At 36.7% G+C, this 20,533-nt stretch overlaps 1 protein-coding gene across 1 annotated transcript; it reads left to right on the top strand.

The window, feature by feature from the left end:
* Positions 1-21: 21 nt before the first annotated feature.
* Positions 22-18,749, top strand: LOC144635134 (DNA polymerase alpha subunit B-like). Its single transcript, XM_078494201.1, has 18 exons — positions 22-154; positions 243-370; positions 491-588; positions 6,277-6,331; positions 8,920-9,035; positions 9,656-9,858; positions 11,294-11,382; positions 12,505-12,660; positions 12,814-12,876; positions 13,724-13,790; positions 14,137-14,255; positions 14,377-14,415; positions 14,854-14,927; positions 15,308-15,422; positions 15,869-15,975; positions 16,543-16,602; positions 17,120-17,246; positions 18,324-18,749. The coding sequence occupies exons 1-18, from the start codon at positions 76-78 to the stop codon at positions 18,480-18,482; spliced, it is 1,854 nt and encodes a 617-aa protein (XP_078350327.1). The 5' UTR covers positions 22-75; the 3' UTR covers positions 18,483-18,749.
* Positions 18,750-20,533: the final 1,784 nt, after the last annotated feature.

Genomic DNA, 20,533 nt, shown 5'->3' with positions numbered 1-20,533 from the left:
TCCTTCGCGGCCGCCACTAGCCTCGCAATGAATCATGGCGTTTGGCGCCAAAGTTTGGCGGAGTAAAAATCCAAGATGGTGACAGATCAAGAGATCGAGCGAGAATTTGAAGAGTTTTCTGTTACTATAGACGACTTGTCCATCTTGGATAAATGTAGGTAGATTAGTACTATATTATCAACACTTTATTAAGCCCAAACAGAATTAACTTTCTTTTTTAATTGCGATATTCCTCCACTCAGTGAAAGAAATTTGCGTATTGTGCCATCTGAGTGCAACGGAATTAGTTGAAGAATGGATTGCGTATGTTACATCAACTGGCTGCAATCAAGAACCAAATGCTACTTCTCTGGAAGAATTTGAGCGAAAAGTAAGCGTAAAATTTGATTTGAGTCGTTGATATTAAATGATACGGTGACTGTGTGTCTACATGCAATGTCAATCAATTTTTGCTATATTATTTGCTGACACATTTATTTCTATTTTGAAGCAATCCCTGTCTAAAGACAAGAAACATCACAAGCAGCTGAACATCAAACTAGAAGAGACCAAGCCCTCGATGTTCAGTAAAGACAACATCGATGAACTGTATCCTTAGTTATAAAATTTTGGTCATAATTTCATAAACATTATTCCCTTACAATGGAATGAAAACTGTTGGTAAAAGTTTTGGTCTGAGTAGAGCACAATTTATATTGGTAATAGGACTGAGTGGAGTCAAATTCTGTCTGTAATCATACAAGTGATTAATCACGAGTGTGATTACAGACAGAAATGGATGACACAAAGTCCTGTTACCAATTAATCAAAACTATGACAAAATTTGAGTTTATTTGTTTATTTGTTTGTCTCACAATATAATTGCTTTGAGATGTTGATCGCGACGTTTCGAATGCAATACTGCTAGTCTTCATCAGGCGACGAGGTCGATTGTTTGCACGTCGCTATTTATGCACGTTGGTTCGCTGTGACTAGCAGCCCGATTTGATTCGCTGTGAGACTAGCAGTATTGCAGTCGAAACGTCGCGATCAACATCTCAAAGCGATTCTATCGTGAGACAAACGAATAAACGTTCATTACCTATCTTGCACTACGATGAACAATATTAACATCTTTAATGACAAATATAGGTGTGCGGCACCAAACAAAATCAAGAATTTTGTCATAGATATGATTTAATAAATAACTAATTATAAATTATAAGACTCAAGTTTGCGAATAAAAAGTAGTCTCGGAATGAGTCAACCTTGTTTCCAAAGCCTTCACATTTTTAGTTAATGGTGACTGAATGCTCAATGGCTCTGGCCGATTCAAAAAGCAGAACCAGGAATTCCTGGCTCTGGTTTTATTGTGCCCAGGGGGGCTGGCAGCGAGGTCTGGGACGAGTTTCGATGATCGCCCCAGTTAAGAAATATGGCCGAGTGGGACTAAGTACCGGTTTAATTGAAAACAAAGATGGCGGAAGTTTATGGCGGACGGTCGTTTGCGAAGGTTCATAAACGTTTCGAGAACTGTTTCCACGTTCGAACATCCAGGGGTTCGTTTAAGCACTTTTTATCTAAATTTCGATTTTTAAGAAGTATCACAAGTGAAATTTACGCCGCAAACCAGCGAACGGGACCACCACTGCGTTTTTACATCCCAGTGAAGACAACCACGAAATCTCACAGCAGAATATTTTTAGTAATTGTTTCATACACTGGATAAGCTGAACGATCTTTATTTCTGGACTAGACGCCATGACGGTAAGGGTAGCCATTTTCGGACAGCTTTTTCTTCTGTAAGACTTAGATCAAACCGTAGTTGACGTAGTTGTTATTGAGAAAGTGCAGATGGTTTGATATGACTCGTTTTGTTTTATTTCCCAATTAAGCCTCAGAGCCTGGTTAGAATTTGAATATAAGAATATAATATCTAGAGTAACATGGAACTGAAATACAGTTTATCGAAATAAAATATATCAAAATTTAATTGGCCTACCAGTATTTTTTATTTTATGTTTTGCACCAGTTACAATAACATTTTTTCATGTTCAATTAGTGTTTTAAACTTTTGAACTGAGCATGTCTTCGTGATAATGGCGCTCACTGAGAAAGCTGGTGGGGTAACCTTGCATTTAGACTTTGCCTGTGTGGTGAGAATTGAAACTTGCAGGAGGCTGGTTGGTTGTAGAATGCTCCAGTCATGGTCAGTCACCTAAAACTTAGTGACCACGGTTTGCTGTATTTCCTTGAGGAAAAAATGAAACTTGAGTTCTGAGGGGGCTTAAAATGTTTTTAGCAATGCATTATCTTGAAATGCTTTTACAAATAAAATAATTATACCATGGTGAAGTTTGCAAAGGATCTGCTCCTCAAATGTACGTGTGTACCCTGGTAGAGAAATAATTGAGACACTGCATGGGATCTGACACTTTTAAAAATCCTATTGAGACTTACTTAACCTGTTGATTCTTAACTGCCCTACCTGTCCAAAGAAAAAAATCAATTTCTACTCGCATCCAGTTGAATAATCTTCCTGCTGACCAGGAAAAAGTTTCAGATGTAAACGTAAAAAAATATGTAAAATTAAAGTTGTTTACAGTGGTCATGCCCTTAACTTCAAGGGAAACAAAAATTTTAAATGAACATAACAGTTACAAATTCCAACTAGCAGGAGGCAGACCAGTTCTCTATCTACAAAGCATGACCAAGGATTTGATCTCAGGACAACCGAGAACAAATTCAGCTTGTTGCTGGGTAGAGGATTTTGACCTGGGATCTTAGAATTACAACACCGGTACCCAAAATCACTTGGCTACACTGTCTCCTGAAAGTAGTGATAGATGATAGATGAGAAATTTTAGGGTGGGGGAAAGCAGTATTGCAATAATAATATTGTAGAATTTTTTTATTACCGGCAAGGGGGTTCATCCCCATGAGTAGCTCATTTGGAGATGTGAAATAAACCCTGGGAGACAAAATTACCTGGTAAGTATGGTAGGTCAATGTACTTGTTTGCAACAGACATTCCATTGTTGATGGCCAAATTTATCATTTTCCAGTGCTGAAGTGTTTCCAGTACAATAAGACAAGCATTTACTTTACCACCTTTAAATGCTGTAATTAAATTGAGATCCCTCTGACCCTGTTCAACCAAAGTATTTACCCAAAACATAATTAACGGTTACTGTGTGTCAGCAAGGCACTTCAGATTGCACAGTTTAGGTAATTGAAGCCATACCCTCTGCAATTATTATTATTTTTTACATTTAAATTTAAGGGAACAAATTTATTCTTTTTGGATTTCTTTGCCTTGTTGACTTCAGCTTGATCTTGTACCGGCAAAGGAAAAACAAAAGGAAAATCGAAATTTAATATCTCTTTAAGATTACCTTAGAAAACGTTTATTCTCCTGTGGGCCCATTCGCATGGACATGTTGGAAAATGCTTTAAAATTCGATTTTCAACCAAAAGCAACTCGGCACTTTATATGCAATATATTTCGGTTCTAGAAGTAGATGCTACTATACACGTTCAATCAGAAGATGAATTTATAAAAATAACTTCTATGTTTTATACGCAAACTACATGTGTAAGCTTGTATAAAGACACAGAACTTGAGACAGGTACTGTATATAAAATGATCTAAAATGTAAACTTTAATAAAGCTTAGCAGGTCAACCCTACTTGACAGGGGAAGCCGTGAAAGACTTCGACGCCAATAAAGGACACTGTTACTGAATTTTCTGTTAAGTGAAGGAGAATCGGGGTCGAAATAATTTCTTTTGCTGTGCAGGCGTGAAGATAAAATAACACTTGACTGGGAAAATCTCTGACAGCCCATGCAGTATACACAGAAACTTGTCCCGAAACATGTCACTCGCTCCTTGCTCATTTAAATTTTTAACTGCTCTACTAACCTAAAACAGAGCTGATCCTTCATTACATTAGTCTTGATTGTCTCAGAACTGCCACAAAAAATTATAACGGGAAGTAAACGGCAATAACCAACAGCGAATTCGTTTTCTACAGTCAACTCGACACGCGACGCCATGTTGTTTCCTTTTTTGCCAAGGCATTGTGCGCATGCTCCGTACGGTTCTCGAATGATTGACAGATTTCTTAACTGGGGCGATCATCGAAAGCGGAAAAGCGGTAAGATCAAAGATAGCTGCCAGCCCCCCCTGATTGTGCCTATGTGCCAGAGATTGTGGATGAAATGGACAAGTTTTCAATAGCCAATCAGATTTGGCTGTGTCTTTGGGGGGGGGGGGCTCTCAGTCTAGCCCAGAGGTCTCGATTCTTGGTACCAACCAAAGGATTGTGGCCTCTGGGGACAAGATTGGTAATGAGTGTACAGGCAGACACTGTTGGGATCAACAATTGTTATTATTTCATTTTTATTTTAACGGAGCTCCCAGCGGCCTGAAGTGCCACAGAGCAGAGCCCCATACCCATAGAAAATTAACAGACCCATGCTTTTGGTTTTTCATGGTCATCATGGCTAGCACCATGGTTCGTGGGCGCATGCACCCAAGCGAAGATGACGTTGCCCCAACATGGCGGCCATACTCCAGAAATAGGTTTAAGGTTATAATAAAAGTCAGCTTACCTCTTTGATATTGGACATCCATGTCATGGTCAATTGACAGCTTTCAAAACAAGGTATCCGCTGACCAGTATCACCTGACCATATTGCGAGCTCACATATAGAACTCATCAAAGTTGAATGTTTTTTTTTAAGTTTACCGCTGACCAAGTAATGGGTTACATTGGATCGCGGGCTAAAGTGCTATATTTTTTCTGTTTTTCGTCAGTAGATTCAGATTTCGAAAAGGGTGAAGTAAATAACCGGGGAGCTCCGCTTTTAGGCTTGGCTAAATCTACCGGTATTTAATATTATTAACTCAAGCTGTCTGCCTTAGAAAGGTGTCCCCCTTTAAACATGAGTTAAGTATCCCCCACTCCTCTCCAGGCATTTCCAAACATGAGGCAGCTCACAGGCTACACGACTTCTCTGACACCTTGGTGAAGTTCTTTGGGATTGAGGTATACTCTCCATCTGCCATTTGATTCTGTTCACAACATTTGAAACCCTATCACAGTGGGCTGACTGGTTAAATCTCTGCAAGATCAACCATTTTGTTAAGTTGCTGTTTTTGTCGATGTGAATGTCAGAATACTGTCATACTGACTTGTTCCACAGTGTTGTTCTACTAACTGTAGTTTTCAAGAAATGGTTAAGCTACATCAAAATAATTTTTGCTAGGGATTAGGAGAAATCAAAACTTATACATGATTAACTAATTAAACCATAATAGCACAGGAAAATAAAATTTGTCGATATTGTATATGTTGCAGTTAATTTTTTATCTCAGTTAATTGTTTATTTTAACTAGTAAGTTTTTTAAGTAGTTGATTTTTTTAACTACATGTAGGTAAATAATATGGTTAGGGTATGGGTTGGAGTCATATATATTTATTAAAAAGGGGGTTTATCCAGCGTTTCTTACTTAGCAAAGTGGACCAGGGGCTGGACAGCAAATCCAGAGGTTGAGAGTGTAATCCAGTACATGCAAGTTAGTAAAAAGAAAAAAATAGATGGTAGTACTTAGGGGAGGGGGATAATAGCAGATAGTAGGGGCGGGGATTATGAGACATCAAGAGAAAGGAGGTGTTTTACTTTTTCTACTTATTAACCTAATATATAAAAAAACTACCTTATTCTTACTAATTTTCACGAGTACTAATTTTCGCGATTTTCGCGATTTCAAAATAATCGCAAAATTTACTACACGCGAAGAAAATATTGTGCGAAATTTTTAAACACGCAAAGATTAATACCATATTGTATATCAAAAGAACAAAAAGTTTAAAAATATCTTTCCGTCTCATTTTTGAGTGACTAGAACCCTTCCTCTGATTGCTGTTTCGTCCTTGTAAATCGGCCAAAACCTCATAAGTACGGTCACCAAAGTTTCCGTTTGCAAGCTCCTTGTAGTTACATTGGGCCAGACATTGATATATTTCCAGTTGTTTTTAGTCTTTGTCTGACGACTGCTTTATAAAACACAGACAAAATCACGAAATTTAATACACTTTTTCTCTTATTTTTCTTGCAATCGTGAAAATTAATACTCACAATATTCAGCTCTCGAACTTATCGCAAAATTAAGTACGCGCGAAAATTGGTAAGAATAAGGTAACTAGTTAAAAAATAACAATGATAAAAAATTAACTGCAACATATTCATTGTGTGCTGTTTTTAACCTTGACCAGTCTATCTACTTACAGAATAAATGAGGAATATGAAGATTTGTTTGAATGCTACCAAACCCCTGGAAACAAGGTATGAGCATGAGCTATAGGACAAGTGGAGTTTGTCTAAAGATAAAGCCAATAACTAATCACTAACTAAAAGCTGTCTTCTTTTTACTTCCTTTGTTCCAATAAGTTTACAACACATGGGTAACCATGCTTTTGTTGAACCGAGAAGTCCTGGATGCTAAACTAATTTGCATATGGTGTTATGGCTTAATACTAAAATCACTGGGTAGGAAAAACTTTTACCGTTGCTAGGAGATTTTGGTTTTTGGCCAATCACTAAACCAAACAAACAATGGCTATTGTTTCTCAATTTCGTGTTAAGCTCGTAAGATCAATAAACACTTTCAATTCCCTAGTTAGGTATGAAAAAGGCAACAAACTTGAGCCTTTCCCCACAAGGACGCGGTTATGCAAAAAAGTTTGGCAACTGGAAATGAATTTTGGTTTAGTTTGGAGGTGTTCGCGGTTGAAAGGCGGAAAAAATATGTAAAATTTTTGATAACTTTGTGGTCGTTATTTTTGAAGGCTTTCGCTATGGAGTTTGCTGGAGTTTTCTTAAGTTGCTTGCCTAAACAAGCAGGGAGTGAGGTTTTTACCGGTGCGGCAGGCACGGGAAAGCACAGGCGTTCAACTCTATGCGTGTGTTTGTGTACCAATATGAATATTCGAATCTCTTCACTAATTGTGTTGTGAATATTTTAGCTTTGAAGATCGGCTTTTACATAACATAAATAACATAAATAAGAATGTAAATTGGAATGTAGCCAAAAAAAAATATTTTCTCCATTCACAACTTCTCTCAACATTGGAACGCCAGTTTAGGACAGGAAAATAAAGAAAAGTTGTAAGAGCGGGCGAGCCTGTATTTATTCAATTTTTTTCAAAGGTGATGTTAATAATTCTTAACTCCAATTCATACTCGCAAAATTCAACCATTTAATAACGCAAGACTCCAATGACTCCAGGTAAACCCATGTTTACTACACCCACTCCTTGTGTAACTGAATGGTCTCCTTTGGAGACCCCCCAGGTGGGCCACCTTTACCTTCCTTAAAAGGACATGGCCACCTTTGAATCTTACAAGCTTCACACGATCGAAGGGATTATCTTCCTAACCATGGTATTATACACATAGTACCAAATGCAAATTATCCTAGCTGTGGGCATACGGGTGTCTAGAAAACGAGGACCCCCGAAGACCGAAGACCTCGAAAACCAAGACCCCCTGGAAAACGAAGACCTCGAAAACGACGACCCCCTAGAAAAATAAAACAAAAATTCCCCATAGGCTGACTTACCTTCAAATTTCCAAGATGGTGTTGTAAATGTTCCCGCCATCTTGGAAATTTGAAGGTAAGTCAGCCTATGGGGAATTTTTGTTTTATTTTTTGTGGTTTTCTAGGGGGTCTTCGTTTTCTAGGGGTCTTCGTTTTCTAGGGGGTCTTCGTTTTCGAGGTCTTTGGTCTTCGGTCTTCTGGGGTCTTCGTTTTCTAGACACCTGTGGGCATACCTACCCCCAAAGGAAATGGTTTTTCTTTCGGCAAGTGGGCACTGCAATTGCAAATTAGTTTAGCATCCAGGACTTCTTATGCTTGGTTATACCCATGTGTTGTGAACAAATTCAAACAACGAAAGAAGACGAGGACTTTAGTGGTTAGTTATTGGCTTTATATTTAGACAAACTCCACTTATCCTATAGCTCATGGTATGAGTATGAAGGAGTATAAGTATGTTGTGGTTTAATTTTTTTCAAACTTCTTTGATTTTTAGTTCCATTTGTTTTAGATTATGATAATAAATATGAGACAATGAAAAATAAAATCAAACTGGTTTGAAAAATTTCAAACCAAGATTACACAATATATTAACAAGGCTGTGCTCTAAGAAAAATTACAAGGAGCCCAAAGGTTCCAGGCTATGAGATCCAGGGTGCCCAGCATAAAGCTTCTATGAAAGAAATAAGATTATCTGGTCGCCCAAAGACAAAAGTTAGTCGCCTGAGGCACCCGGGCACCCTTAGAGCACAGCCCTATACAATGGTGTCAGTTTGGTTTTATCATTATTATTTTATTTAGTTCTCAATTGTTTGTTCTTTAAAGTTGACTGTTGTTTTGTATTTCACCAAGTCAGTGTCCAAAATATTTCAATAATTTGTTATTAAAGAACAATGTTGTGGCTAGATCAGAAAGCTCATGATACTCTAGTTAGCAAATGATGATTCTTTATTAATTTCAAGGGCTCTATACATCTATAAGGTGTTCAAGACATCAAGTTTCTCATTCAAGTGAGACAAATGAAATGTGCTAAGCAACTGTGAATATTAGAGGATTCAACATTGGAGATGAGCCATTTTTATCGGAGCTATGCTGTTACATGTTAATCTGCTGGTCAGGGATAGCATTTCAAAACTCCTCACACAAAATTGACACCCATGCACTTTTTGGCTCTGTTTCATGCAAAGGTAGCACAAAGAAGTTATCATTGTGAGATGATTGTTTTCAAAAGTGCTTTTTATTAAAGAGTAACCAAATAGATTCAGCAGCAGCAGCAAGTGGTGCCAGTCTTTCCCATAAAACTAATTATTAACCATGATGTTGTTTCTGCATTTAGGGATCCATAAAAAGGCCTCATACAACTCCTGAAACAGCAGTCAATAAGCGTCATACATCTCTAGGGCGGAGTCCTGGCCCAGCTCCTTTCTCTCCTGCTAGCTTTTCTCCTGCCAGGTAATTGTAAAGCTAATCAATGCAACTCTATAAATATGTCCCTGAAAAGCCCCATTCAGGGAGTGGTCAATTAAGTATATTATTATTATTATTATTATTATTATAATTATTATTATTATTATTATTATCATATTATTATTATTATTATTATTATTATTATTATTATTATTATTATTATTATTATTATTATGTATTTCTAAGATGCAACTAGTGCTTAAGCCTTAACTGAAGTGTCCTCAATATTCCAATATTGTTCACATGGGGTTAAAATGCAAGTCACATTTTCCAATTCACAGGTTACAAAAAAATGGAATTATTTCCAAAAACACTTTTGTGGGGAGGTGGCTTGGCGATTACTAAAACAGACAACCAAAGCTTCTGCACAAGAAAGCAAATTAGCCAAAAGGAAACAAGCAACCTTTATGTAGTAGGTGTAACAATATTATTCATACCGGTATATCATCTTTACAGAACTGCACTTGAGTACTGTTTTTTTTTTAAGATGGGGAAACCCAAGGTGAACTCTTTTGCTTGTAGTAGAAAAGCATCAAGATCCACATGGTTGCCTTGGTAAAAAGAGAAGTTTCAAGTTTTTAAATTATCTGTTATTGTTTTTACAGTGCTACTCCTTCTATTAAGTATGGTTCTAGGAACAACTCTGGGGAAGTTGTATTCTCCTTCAACCCTAGTGGAGTTGATCCACAGGAGAAAATCCGACAACATACGCCAGCATCACATTTGTCAGTGCAGTGTGCAGCCGACAAAGAAGCTTTGTTGAACACCTACAAATACATGTTTCAAAAACAAGTTGATAAGGCAGCTGGTATGATATTATCCTTTGATACAAATGTATTGGTTTTATGGATTTTGACTGTATATATGTAATCAGGAAGTATCTACAAAAACATGAACTTTACCTGCTGTTGTGTTTAGGTAGCCAAGTTAAATCTTAATGACGCTTAATTATGTATTTGTACCCTGTCTTTGCACTGAGTTAAGCTGATAGTATGGCGGCTATACATCAATGTTATGCTGCATATATTGATGTTGTGTGAACTAAAAGATTTTTGATACAACTAAAAGATGTTCGATACAACTAAAAGATACAAAGTATTTGATACAACTAAAAGATGTTTGTTACAACTAAAAGATATTTGATCCAACTAAAAGATGTTTGTTTCAAATAAAAGACGAGGAAGCGGAAATGAATTTTGAAAACAGGAAGTGACATTTTACCCAGGTTTCCTGCGATCCAACATACAAAATGGCTTTTGGTGGAGCTGCGATATGGCTGCCAGATACAGAAAGGTTTTTTCTATTTTATTTCAACAGGCTAATAACAAGTGCACAGCAACAACGAAACACCAAAGCCACCCAATTCGATTCTTCGAAGTTCTTCATTCGTAGACTGGACATACGCACAGGAAGCTTAATCGCTACTAGAAATCTATCCTAGGCGAGCTATGAAGTCACTTTGAGAGAATCGCCGATAAAAACGAAGGGGATCTTGATTTGTTCGAAAGGTTGGTTATACTTACCTTGGTTCTCCATGTATTGTTTCCAACTGCTATTGGATGGTCTTCAAACTTCACCGTTCCTTTTTACCAATACAATAGACTTACTAAGTAACCGACTCTTCGAATAGATCAAGATTCCTTTTGGATTCTTCAGCGATTCTCTCGAAGTGACTTCAGTCGTAGGTCGCCTAGGATACCTAGTAGTTGCTGTTAGTACCCGATTAAGCAAGCTTCCTGTGCGTATGACTCTTCAATTCTTACTGAGTTAGAACATTTAAAGTTCTTTCCTATTCGTCCAGTCTACGAATGAAGAACTCCGAAGAATCGAATTGAGTGGCTGCACTTGTTATTAGCCTGCTTAAATCCAAAAAACTCTTTCTGTATCGAGTGAATCTGGCAGCCATATCGCAGCTCCACCAGAAGCCATTTTGTATGTGCGTTTGATCGCTTGGAACCTGGGTAAAATGTCACTTCCTGTTTTCAAAATTCATTTCCGCTTCCTCATCTTTTATTTGAAACAAACATCTTTTAGTTGGATCGAATATCTTTTAGTTGTATCAAATACTTTGTATCTTTTAGTTGTATCGAACATCTTTTAGTTGTATTGAACATCTTTAAGTTGTATCAAAAATCTTTTAGTTCACACAACATCAATATATGCAGCATAACATTGATGTATAGTCATTTGGTATTTAGTCCGTAAAAGGCCGCCATATGATAGTGTCCAAAAATATTTTCCAGTACTCAGTGAGCTCATTGATGATATGGCAGAAAAATTACAGGCAAGCTTAGGAGTTGAGGAGTTTTCTAGTTTATGCGTGCCAACTCAGGTAAGCCCATCCATATTGTATTAAATAGATTTTGCTAAGCCTAAAAGCGGAGCTTCCTGAACTCTAAAAAACACGTAACCTTGATGAGTTATACACTATGCTAGGTGTAAACAAAATTAATGTGCACTCAAGTGGAACAAGCATGCTAGTCATGCAAATTAGAATGGGAACAGGCGTGTTATTATCCATGATAAAACAGAATTTGATGTAACTGTTCAGTATTCTTATATGGTCTTATATAGTAGTGGCTCAATTTATCTCCTGTTTTTTGTTTCTGGAATTCAAGAGAGGATGTTTTCAATAAGTTGGAAACTCTGTTCACTCCAGGCCTAGGGTTGCATTTTTACTCCTGTCAATCATCTTAGTGGACCTAGCCTCTAGAAACAATTTTTTACTTGACAGGTTCAAAACTTAAGAGTTCGCATGAAATAACCCATTGGTGCCCATTTTTAACTGCTTGATTATACCCTAATGCCCTTTATTTCCACAGGGCTTATTTCTTTGAATAATTTATTGTTAAACATTGGCCTGTAAAATTTTAACTCATTCCATGAGTCATTCAAAAACTGAGAAAGGGACAAAACAATTTTATTGCTAACAAAATACATCTTTATGAGCTCTCACCACAATAATTGATACCTTAGTTTACAATTCCTTTGTTTAACTAAATAGTAATTTTGTGGGTTTAATTTTTTTTTTATTTATTTTTTTATTGCAAAACACACACAGAACGTTCTTACAAGGTGACATGTTCACTACTAATTACTTACTAATACAAGGCTTTACTAATTACTAACTATACAAAGCCTTACTTATTACTTACTATACAAAGCTTACTCTACTTACAGTACAATACACTGCTTACACTACCTACATGACAATTAAATTGTTTACAACACACTACTTACAATACAATACTCAATTTCTTAAAATTTAATATTTATACTTATAATAGCGCAAGTTGGGTTTAATTCTTGTAAATGTTTCACATTGCTGAAGAAAAAACCTTGATACCCTGCAAAAATAGAAACATCAGGGTACCATATAATATTAATATTTTTAACATTTGGTCTTGGGAATATCAAAACACATTAAATCTGTTTTCCCCTTTTTTAACTGAAGGAAGAAGTGTCTGTCATTGGCCGTATTTGCTGTGATTCAAATGGAAAATTAAATCCACAATCAGTAATACTGGAAGGTTCACAAGAGCTGTCTTCAGGACAACGAATCAAGTTAGACCTTTCAGAAATGAGACAGTTTGCACTTTTTCCTGGTCAGGTAATGCATTATGTTTTATTTGTAACCCTTGTGATAAAACTCTATGGTTTAATACACTCTTTGTGTCTCTTGTTTACGTTTCTCTAGCTGCACTTATCATGTTAGACCTTCTACTAAACCCACCAAATATTGTTTTAAATGTTTTTGTTTCAGGTTGTTGCTATTGAGGGAGTGAACAGCACTGGCCAAAAATTGGTTGTGAACAAAATCTGTACAGTAAGTCAATAAACGTACTGCAGGCTAGCATGGACATGTACATGCTCCATATCTTGTGTATCTTTTGCACTCACTCATCCTTCAAAACAACCCAACCATGAGTTAGAAGTGGTATTTATTTAGTTAGTTAGTAAGGGCTATCCAAACTGATCTAAATTAAGTCATTCATTTTCTGTTATAACTTTCCTGCTGTCATTTTTCTTTATTTGTTAGTTTTATGGAAGAATCTTAGTTATCATAACTAGTTCCAGAAAATATCTATTCTCTTTCCCCCACTCAACCAGGAAGGGTTTTTTGGCTTGAACTCCCCATACCTCTGGAAATTCCATGTTAGCTTCATACTTTCCTTTGAAAACTTTGGGTTTTGAAAACATCGTTTCCCCTAGAATTTCCAATTTCCTTCCTTGGGGTGCATGATGGATATTTTCTGGAACTGCCCATTATTATGTATGAGAATTTCCATATTTAACACAAGCAAGATGTTAGACAAGGGTGTGCCTTGTTACATCTTTCTTTTATTTGTGGCTCACTTTCAGTAACAAATAAGATGGAATCTTAGTCTCTATAATAACTAAAATCTAATTACAACACTTTGCCTGGAAAGTGACAAATAAACAAACAATAATGTGAGGTGTTGTTTTTTTTGAGTCAAAGGTTTTTTGACAACCGACTGTGGAATTAATAGTCAAGAGTAAATGTTATTCTGCATTGACAGTATAATTCCTGACGTTATTTCAATGTTCCTTCACTGGTGCTATAAAAATTGTGTATAGAAATGTATACAGAGTAGATAAGATAACAAATCAGTTTGTAGGAGTTCATTTTTTTTTTTTTGTTCTGTTGTTAGGGAATCCAGCTTCCATTCCGCTCATCAGTGGAGGCTGTGCAAGAAGCTTCTGAGGACAGTACACCAGGTAATTACCACACTGGACTGTCTACATATTGTCCATTTGCTGTTTGTTTGTTGCTGGCTACTGTTTGCATACAATGTAAATGCTTGAGCTTGACAAAAAGGAAATATTTATTGGAAAACAGATATCTAGTTCATTGACAAGCCCATCCATGTTAATACATTGCTAACCTAATGTCAGTCAAATTTATGAAAATTATTTGATAAAGTTATTTATTTATTTTTTAAAGGGCAGTGTCTAATTTTTAAGAAGCACCTTTTTAATGCAGCTCTTTTAGTATTACCGTATAAGTAATAAAAAATAGATTAAAAGATGAGACTAATGTGGCATTGCTTTATTCTCTTTGCAGAACCTTTTTTGATGTCAGTGGCTGCTGGTCCCTTTACGACTTCAGACAGTCTACTTTATGAACCCCTTGCAGATCTCATGAAAAGAGTACAAAATGACAAACCAGATCTTCTTATTTTAGTAAGTCTTCTGACAATTCAGGTAAACAATTTTATACCAATGCAGGTGGACAGGAAATAATATCATTTAAACATTATTTTTGTAAAAATTTCTGAAACTCTTTTCTTTTGTTTGTCTTTAGCTAGGCCCTTTTGTTGATGCCAAGCATGACCAGATAATAGTAAGTAAAAACATATGTGTACACTTTAACTACGAAAATCTCTGAACTGTGGAATAGTCCAAAAGTAGGAGAGAAACTCAATAAAAGCTGGGTTAAACAAAGTGCTTGCTAATTTTTTTTTGTTGCCAAAAAAAATAAATTTAATCGAGATTATTTTTCAACCGCGGCAAGGAGGCACAGCATGTGAGCCACAGGAATTTCTGGAATTTGTCAAGGAAAGTGGGTGGGGCAGCAATATAAAAATTCCTGCCTGTTCCACAGTTCAGTGATTTTCATAGTGACTGAATTATTTCTTTAAAACTAGACAGTAAGTGTACAGGAAACTTGAGGTATATCATTAGATAGTTCAATTTCTAAGTGAAAACAAAAGATTATTGAAGTTTTAGATTGCCAAATATATTCTCTACTAATAAGGTTGTTTTAACTTTGAAATTTTAGAATGGTGATCTTGAGGAACCATTTGAAGATATCTTTGACAGACAAGTGAAGCAGATTGTAAAAGCTACCGAAAAGTATGATATTCTTCTAACACAGACAAAGCTTAATATGTAATCTTAACTGAATTGTGGTCGGGAATTTTAAAGACTGAAGGGGGTAACCGTAAGTACCCATAAGGTGCCTTTTCTGAAGGAAAGCAAATGGTTGTAGTGTTTAGGAACACTTAAAAACTAAGGCATAATGAACATAATGACACATTTTATCATTCAAATAACATCAAGCAAGAAGTTTATCATATGATTTTAAAATTAAATTGATCAGACTACTTTGTGGAATGATCTTCTCTTAACACGGAGGTTCCTGTCCTGGGACAATATGACCATGGAACGAAGTGATTGTAATTAAACAAATTAGATGGTACTATTTTTGTAAATACTGGTGCTTTTATTGTCAGATTAACGACTAAAGTTGTCTTTGTGCCATCTCATCGAGACGTCCACCATGACTTTGTCTATCCCCAGCCACCCTTCAGCACCAAAATCAACACAGCAGAATTCAATTCAAAGGAGGTAAAGATATATTTTGCTCCAGTGTTATTATACCATGAAATGCCAGTTGTAAGCCATTCCCTCCTCATGCTAAAAAGCAATTTAGCAATTGTGTTTTAGCCTGAAAAATTTTTGAGGTTACTCAGGATAATTTTAAACTCATGACTTCCAGGGTACCGATGTGTTGCTCTGCCAACTGAGCTACATTGTCAAGCTCCTGCCTTGTTGGGAGCAGGGCAATTGTAGGTTTTAATATAATTGTACATATGGACTAGGTGACATGGTGAATATATAAAAGGCTTTTTTCTGTTAGAACTGCAAAATACTCGACTTTTAACAACTTGAACACTAACAAACTTTTAATCATGAAAATTATGTTTGATACATTGAAACGTCGATTCATGTTATCAATTTTTCTTGATGAGATAATTGCCCACCATTATTATTGTTTTTGTTTTTGCTTTCAGCGAATCCATTTTGTGTCAGATCCTTGTACTCTGTTAGTCAACAATGTGACCATTGGCCTTTCTTCAATGGATGTATTGTTACACTTAGGAAGTGAAGAGACAGTTTGGTAAGACCTGCAGCAGTTTAGACATGATTTGAAATTATTTCTGTTGAAGGAAGTAGTGTGCATTAACATTTCCACCTTGTGTCATATGTCTTCCGTAAATGATCTAATAAATGCCCACTCTCAAATTATGCCTCATATCTAAAAAACTCCTCCCCTGAAGTGTAAAGTTTGTATAAGAGGCGCCCCTCTAATAAAGGAACCATGTCTAATAAACGAACCATGTCTAATAAACGAACCATGTCTAATAAACGAACCATGTCTAATAAACGCCCCTCTCCAAGGATCACCTCAAAAACCAAGGAAATGCTCCATAGAGTAAAACTTATGCAATGTAGTTAGTTTCTTGCTTGACTCGGACATCGAAGAGGCAAACAACGCCAACATAGTTGACCCCAATGTCGATGAAAACATCAATATCAAACTGTGAACGACATCTCTAGGCTTTGCATTAACGCAGATTAGATTAGAGACTGTGTCTTGTATCTTACTACACTAGCAATGCCTCATATCTATTTAATGCCTCCCCTAGGACCCCCAAAATTTAATAGACAATTACTTTCATTTCAGCCCACCAGGATCATCTGACAGACTTGGTCGCCTTCTGAAACACATTCTTCATCAGCACAGGTGTTTTACATTATTCCTCTCTATGCCTCTTCCTCTAGCTTGTATGGGCTATCAATCAAATACTACATTATTGTTGCAACTAATATTGAAGATAGCAACCCTCCAAGTTTTTTTTTTTCGTTAGTGGCCATGTGGCCACTAACTGCTCTAGTTTGGTTGCCAGTGAAAAATTTTAGTTGCTAAATTAAGCTCACGCTTTCAATCCTTCTTCTCAATTTTGGTTGCCAGTCTGGCTGGCGACTTCGGTTCCAATTTAGTTGCTTGGATAAGATACTAGTCAAATAAAATTACGGTTGTCTGACTACCCCACATTAAGGAATGTAACTAAGAACAAAAAACCTTTTTTCCTGCTCATTAACAAACCCAGCTGGCTCTCCTGGTTGTTATACCCTCAAAATTATCTTTCCCTTGTCTTATAGTAAAAATTCTAGCTGGTGAAATTAGCCAGTAACAGACTATAACATTACAATGATCTGGACTGTTATTGTTTTAACAACTGGACTGTGTTCTTTATCAGCTATTACCCACTGCATCCTCCAGCAGAAGATGTCAACTTGGACTATGAGCAGTTTGAGAAGCATGCCTTGCTCCCTTATAATCCTGATATCTTGATCCTACCATCAGATCTTCGATACTTTGCCAAGGTATTTTATACCGTAAACACCTGCAGATGAGCTGCACCTTTTTTTCCAAAAAATCTTTGCTCGAAATCAAGGGTGCAGCTTATCTGTGGGAACATTTGGAAAAGGTGCCGAAAATTTTCATGAATTGACACTTATGAGAAAAAATGTAAATTACAATTACATAAAACTACAAGGGAATACTGGTTATTGCTTTTGCAAGTTTGACAGACCCTAATTATAAAAGCTGTTTGCATTGTCAATGATGGCCTATACTTTCTTAAACCTTTTTTCCCAAAATTTGAGTTACTAAATTCGAGGTGCGGCTTATTTGCAGGTGTTTATGGTACTCTGTAATGCATGTCAATCTGTTTTTATTTTACTACCTTAAACTACGCAAGATTACAAGTAACTAACTACTAGGCAGGTACAATGTTAGACTGAATCCTTGAAAGAATTGGCATGTACTTAGAATGAGACAGACTCCTATACAAAAGTGAAAGGCGCTTGTCAGAAATTTTTAACCACACATAAAAGGTGCTAAATATTATTTTTCTGTGAACATGGCTCAAGCCTGTGTTACCATGGTAATACTGAGAGTTACAAAATATTTTATTGACAAGTGATTAGTGACACCACCCCCAGAATAAAGAGATTAGTGTTCCATGTCAATTTCACTTGTAGACAGTAGGAGGCAGCATGACCTAGTGGTTGGGGTGGTAATCTGAAGGTCCTGGGTTCAAATCTTTCTCCTTGCCACTTGATGGAATATGTTGGGTAGTCTCAAGTTCAACTTCTCCACACATTGCAAATAGCCAACTAGTAAGCCTCCTGTCAGTTATTGTTTTTAATGAGTTTCTGTTCTATTAGCTTTTGGCACGTGAATAAATTTATGTATTTATTTTTTATTTTTAGAATCAGTTCCTGTTTGGTTGTAACTTATGTGGGTGCCTTATTTGTGTTTAGGCAGAATGTTTCTTCTTCTTCGCTGGTAGCCATTACATACTACCATATCTTTTGTTTTGGACATGTTGTCATTGTTCTTTAGTGCCTATCATTCTAAGGTCTGGCTGCTGATATTTGATTTGTTTATTACTGCAGGACACTCTTGGGTGCTTGTGTCTGAACCCCGGCCGACTTGCCAAAGGCCATGTAGGTGGTACTTATGCCAAAGTCTGGGTGAAACAATCACCACATCACTCAGACAAGTCATCATCGCACATTTTGCAAAATTCCTTTGCACAAGTGATCAGAATATAAATGAATTCAAAAACTTCACCTTCCATCCTGGAAAAGGAATGTAGGCTGTGTAATAAATCAGTCACACAGTGTAATCATTGCAATTGGAGGAGATGCGTTAAACATGTCACTGCTAGATACCACTGCATATTTGTTCTGGGACAACTTTGATTTGAATGCTATACAAAGGAGAACTTGTAAACCCTTTTATTATTAGTTGCACTCTTATAATAAAACAAAAATATTTTTAACACTGTACATGTAGGAAAATAAATTATTGAAGGTACAAGTTTTCTTGTTTATTATTCCACTATCGCACCATTTTACCCTATTGGGGCAAAAGAGCGCACAAAATATGCCATGTAATTTCACAGTAGAACAGGGCAAAAATAGGGACAGACAAACTTATGGAATATGTACCCAAACTAAGTGAAAAAGGCGAAGTAATAAATCCCTTATTGGATGGTTTAACATATAATACAAGCTGACATTTTGCTCATTGCTTGTATTTTTTCACACAACTTGCAAAATATCTATGTGTATTATATGTTAAACAGTCAAATATGGTGTATTTATTTGTTTTACATTGACTTCTTACCGCCTAATGGCAATCTTAAGAAATCATGGCTAATATTTTGAAAATAAAGTGTAAATAATGTACCATTACAGTTTAGAAAGTAGAAAGCTCCTGTGCTGCAAAGATGCTAATGCTTTCAGCTGTAAAGCACACTTTGCCAAACATCAAGCATCTTACATCTGTATTACCAGAGGTGGCCAAGCGGTTTGAAATGTGGGGGGGGGGGGGGGCATCATACTCCATGCCAAGCACATAACCCCCACTCAAATTTCCCAAAATGTCTTTAACAGTGTCCGCTGTGTCTGTAATTGATTTGTGACAATGCAGAACTAGGCAGTTCAGACGATCCTGCTTCATGATGCTTTTTGGGTTGTTCTTTTGATGTCAAAGGGCAGAAAATGTACACTCTAAAGTCGCTGATGCCTGTCAAATACAATCAGGTTGTGGACCTCTTCTAGTACCTTTTTGGGAAAGGAGTTTTGTTGAAAGTTCTACACCATATCCTGCCAAGCACGACCTTGAGGAAATGATTTGTGTCTTGACAAACCAACTTAAATTTATCTTCATTAGCTGTTGTGTTGTCGACATTAATTAGGGAGACAGAGAAGTACTCCTTCATGTCACATTTCCAATCTGATCTTTATTCATTATAATCATTCTATATATCTGGTACAATTCTACTTTCACATAGGACAAGTAGTTTCACATCATGCAGTACTATTACAATGTTTCACAATATCAGTATATAATAACTATGTTGCTAAGGTAACTAATACACTACATCCTTCCCCAGGAACGTTCAAAAACAATAATCAAATACTCAGTAAAGAAACACTTATTGAAATCATAGACTTGATCAAATAAGCTCAATAATAAACAAAATTGTCGTCCTTAGTGGACTTGACTACACGTCCTGACCTAGTTGAAACGGTCCCTTCATTTTGACTATCCTGAGTGGCTTGCTCTTCAACAGGAACGGAAGGTTCACTGTTTGTACAAGCTTCAGGATTTTCTATCCCTTCGTTTCCTAATACGTCGTTACTATCAGTTTCACTTTCGCAAGTTGGCGCGCGCTTTAAGTATTTTGCATTGCGAACTAGAGTGGCACCGGTAGAAACGTTGACGACGCTGAACGTGTCTCTCCCTTGTGACTTAATGATTACGTGCTTAGCCGGAGAAAACTTCGAATCCAATTTGTTTGGCTTCATGTTTGCACAGTATACAATGTCACCGATGTTAAAAGCATGCGGAGCTGCGTGCTGCTTAGCGTCGTGATAATTTTTCAAACGCGCTTGATAAGAGTCGCATTTTGCGCGATGTTCCTGATCGAGTGCTGTGCTCACATTAAATTCAATGTGAGGTACTTTCATGCGAAGTTCGTGATTGAACAACAGCATGGCGGGCGATTTCCCACTCACCGGATGCGGACTTGCTCTATAGAGCATAAGAATTTTAGGCAATTCTTCTTGCCAGGACTTACCTTCTGTAATTGCCG

Source organism: Oculina patagonica, chromosome 13 (genome assembly GCF_052425735.1).
Source record: "Oculina patagonica isolate OP01 chromosome 13, crgOcupat, whole genome shotgun sequence".
In the NCBI taxonomy this organism is placed as follows: Eukaryota; Metazoa; Cnidaria; class Anthozoa; order Scleractinia; family Oculinidae; genus Oculina; species Oculina patagonica.
This window is presented reverse-complemented; position numbering and strand designations above follow the sequence as displayed.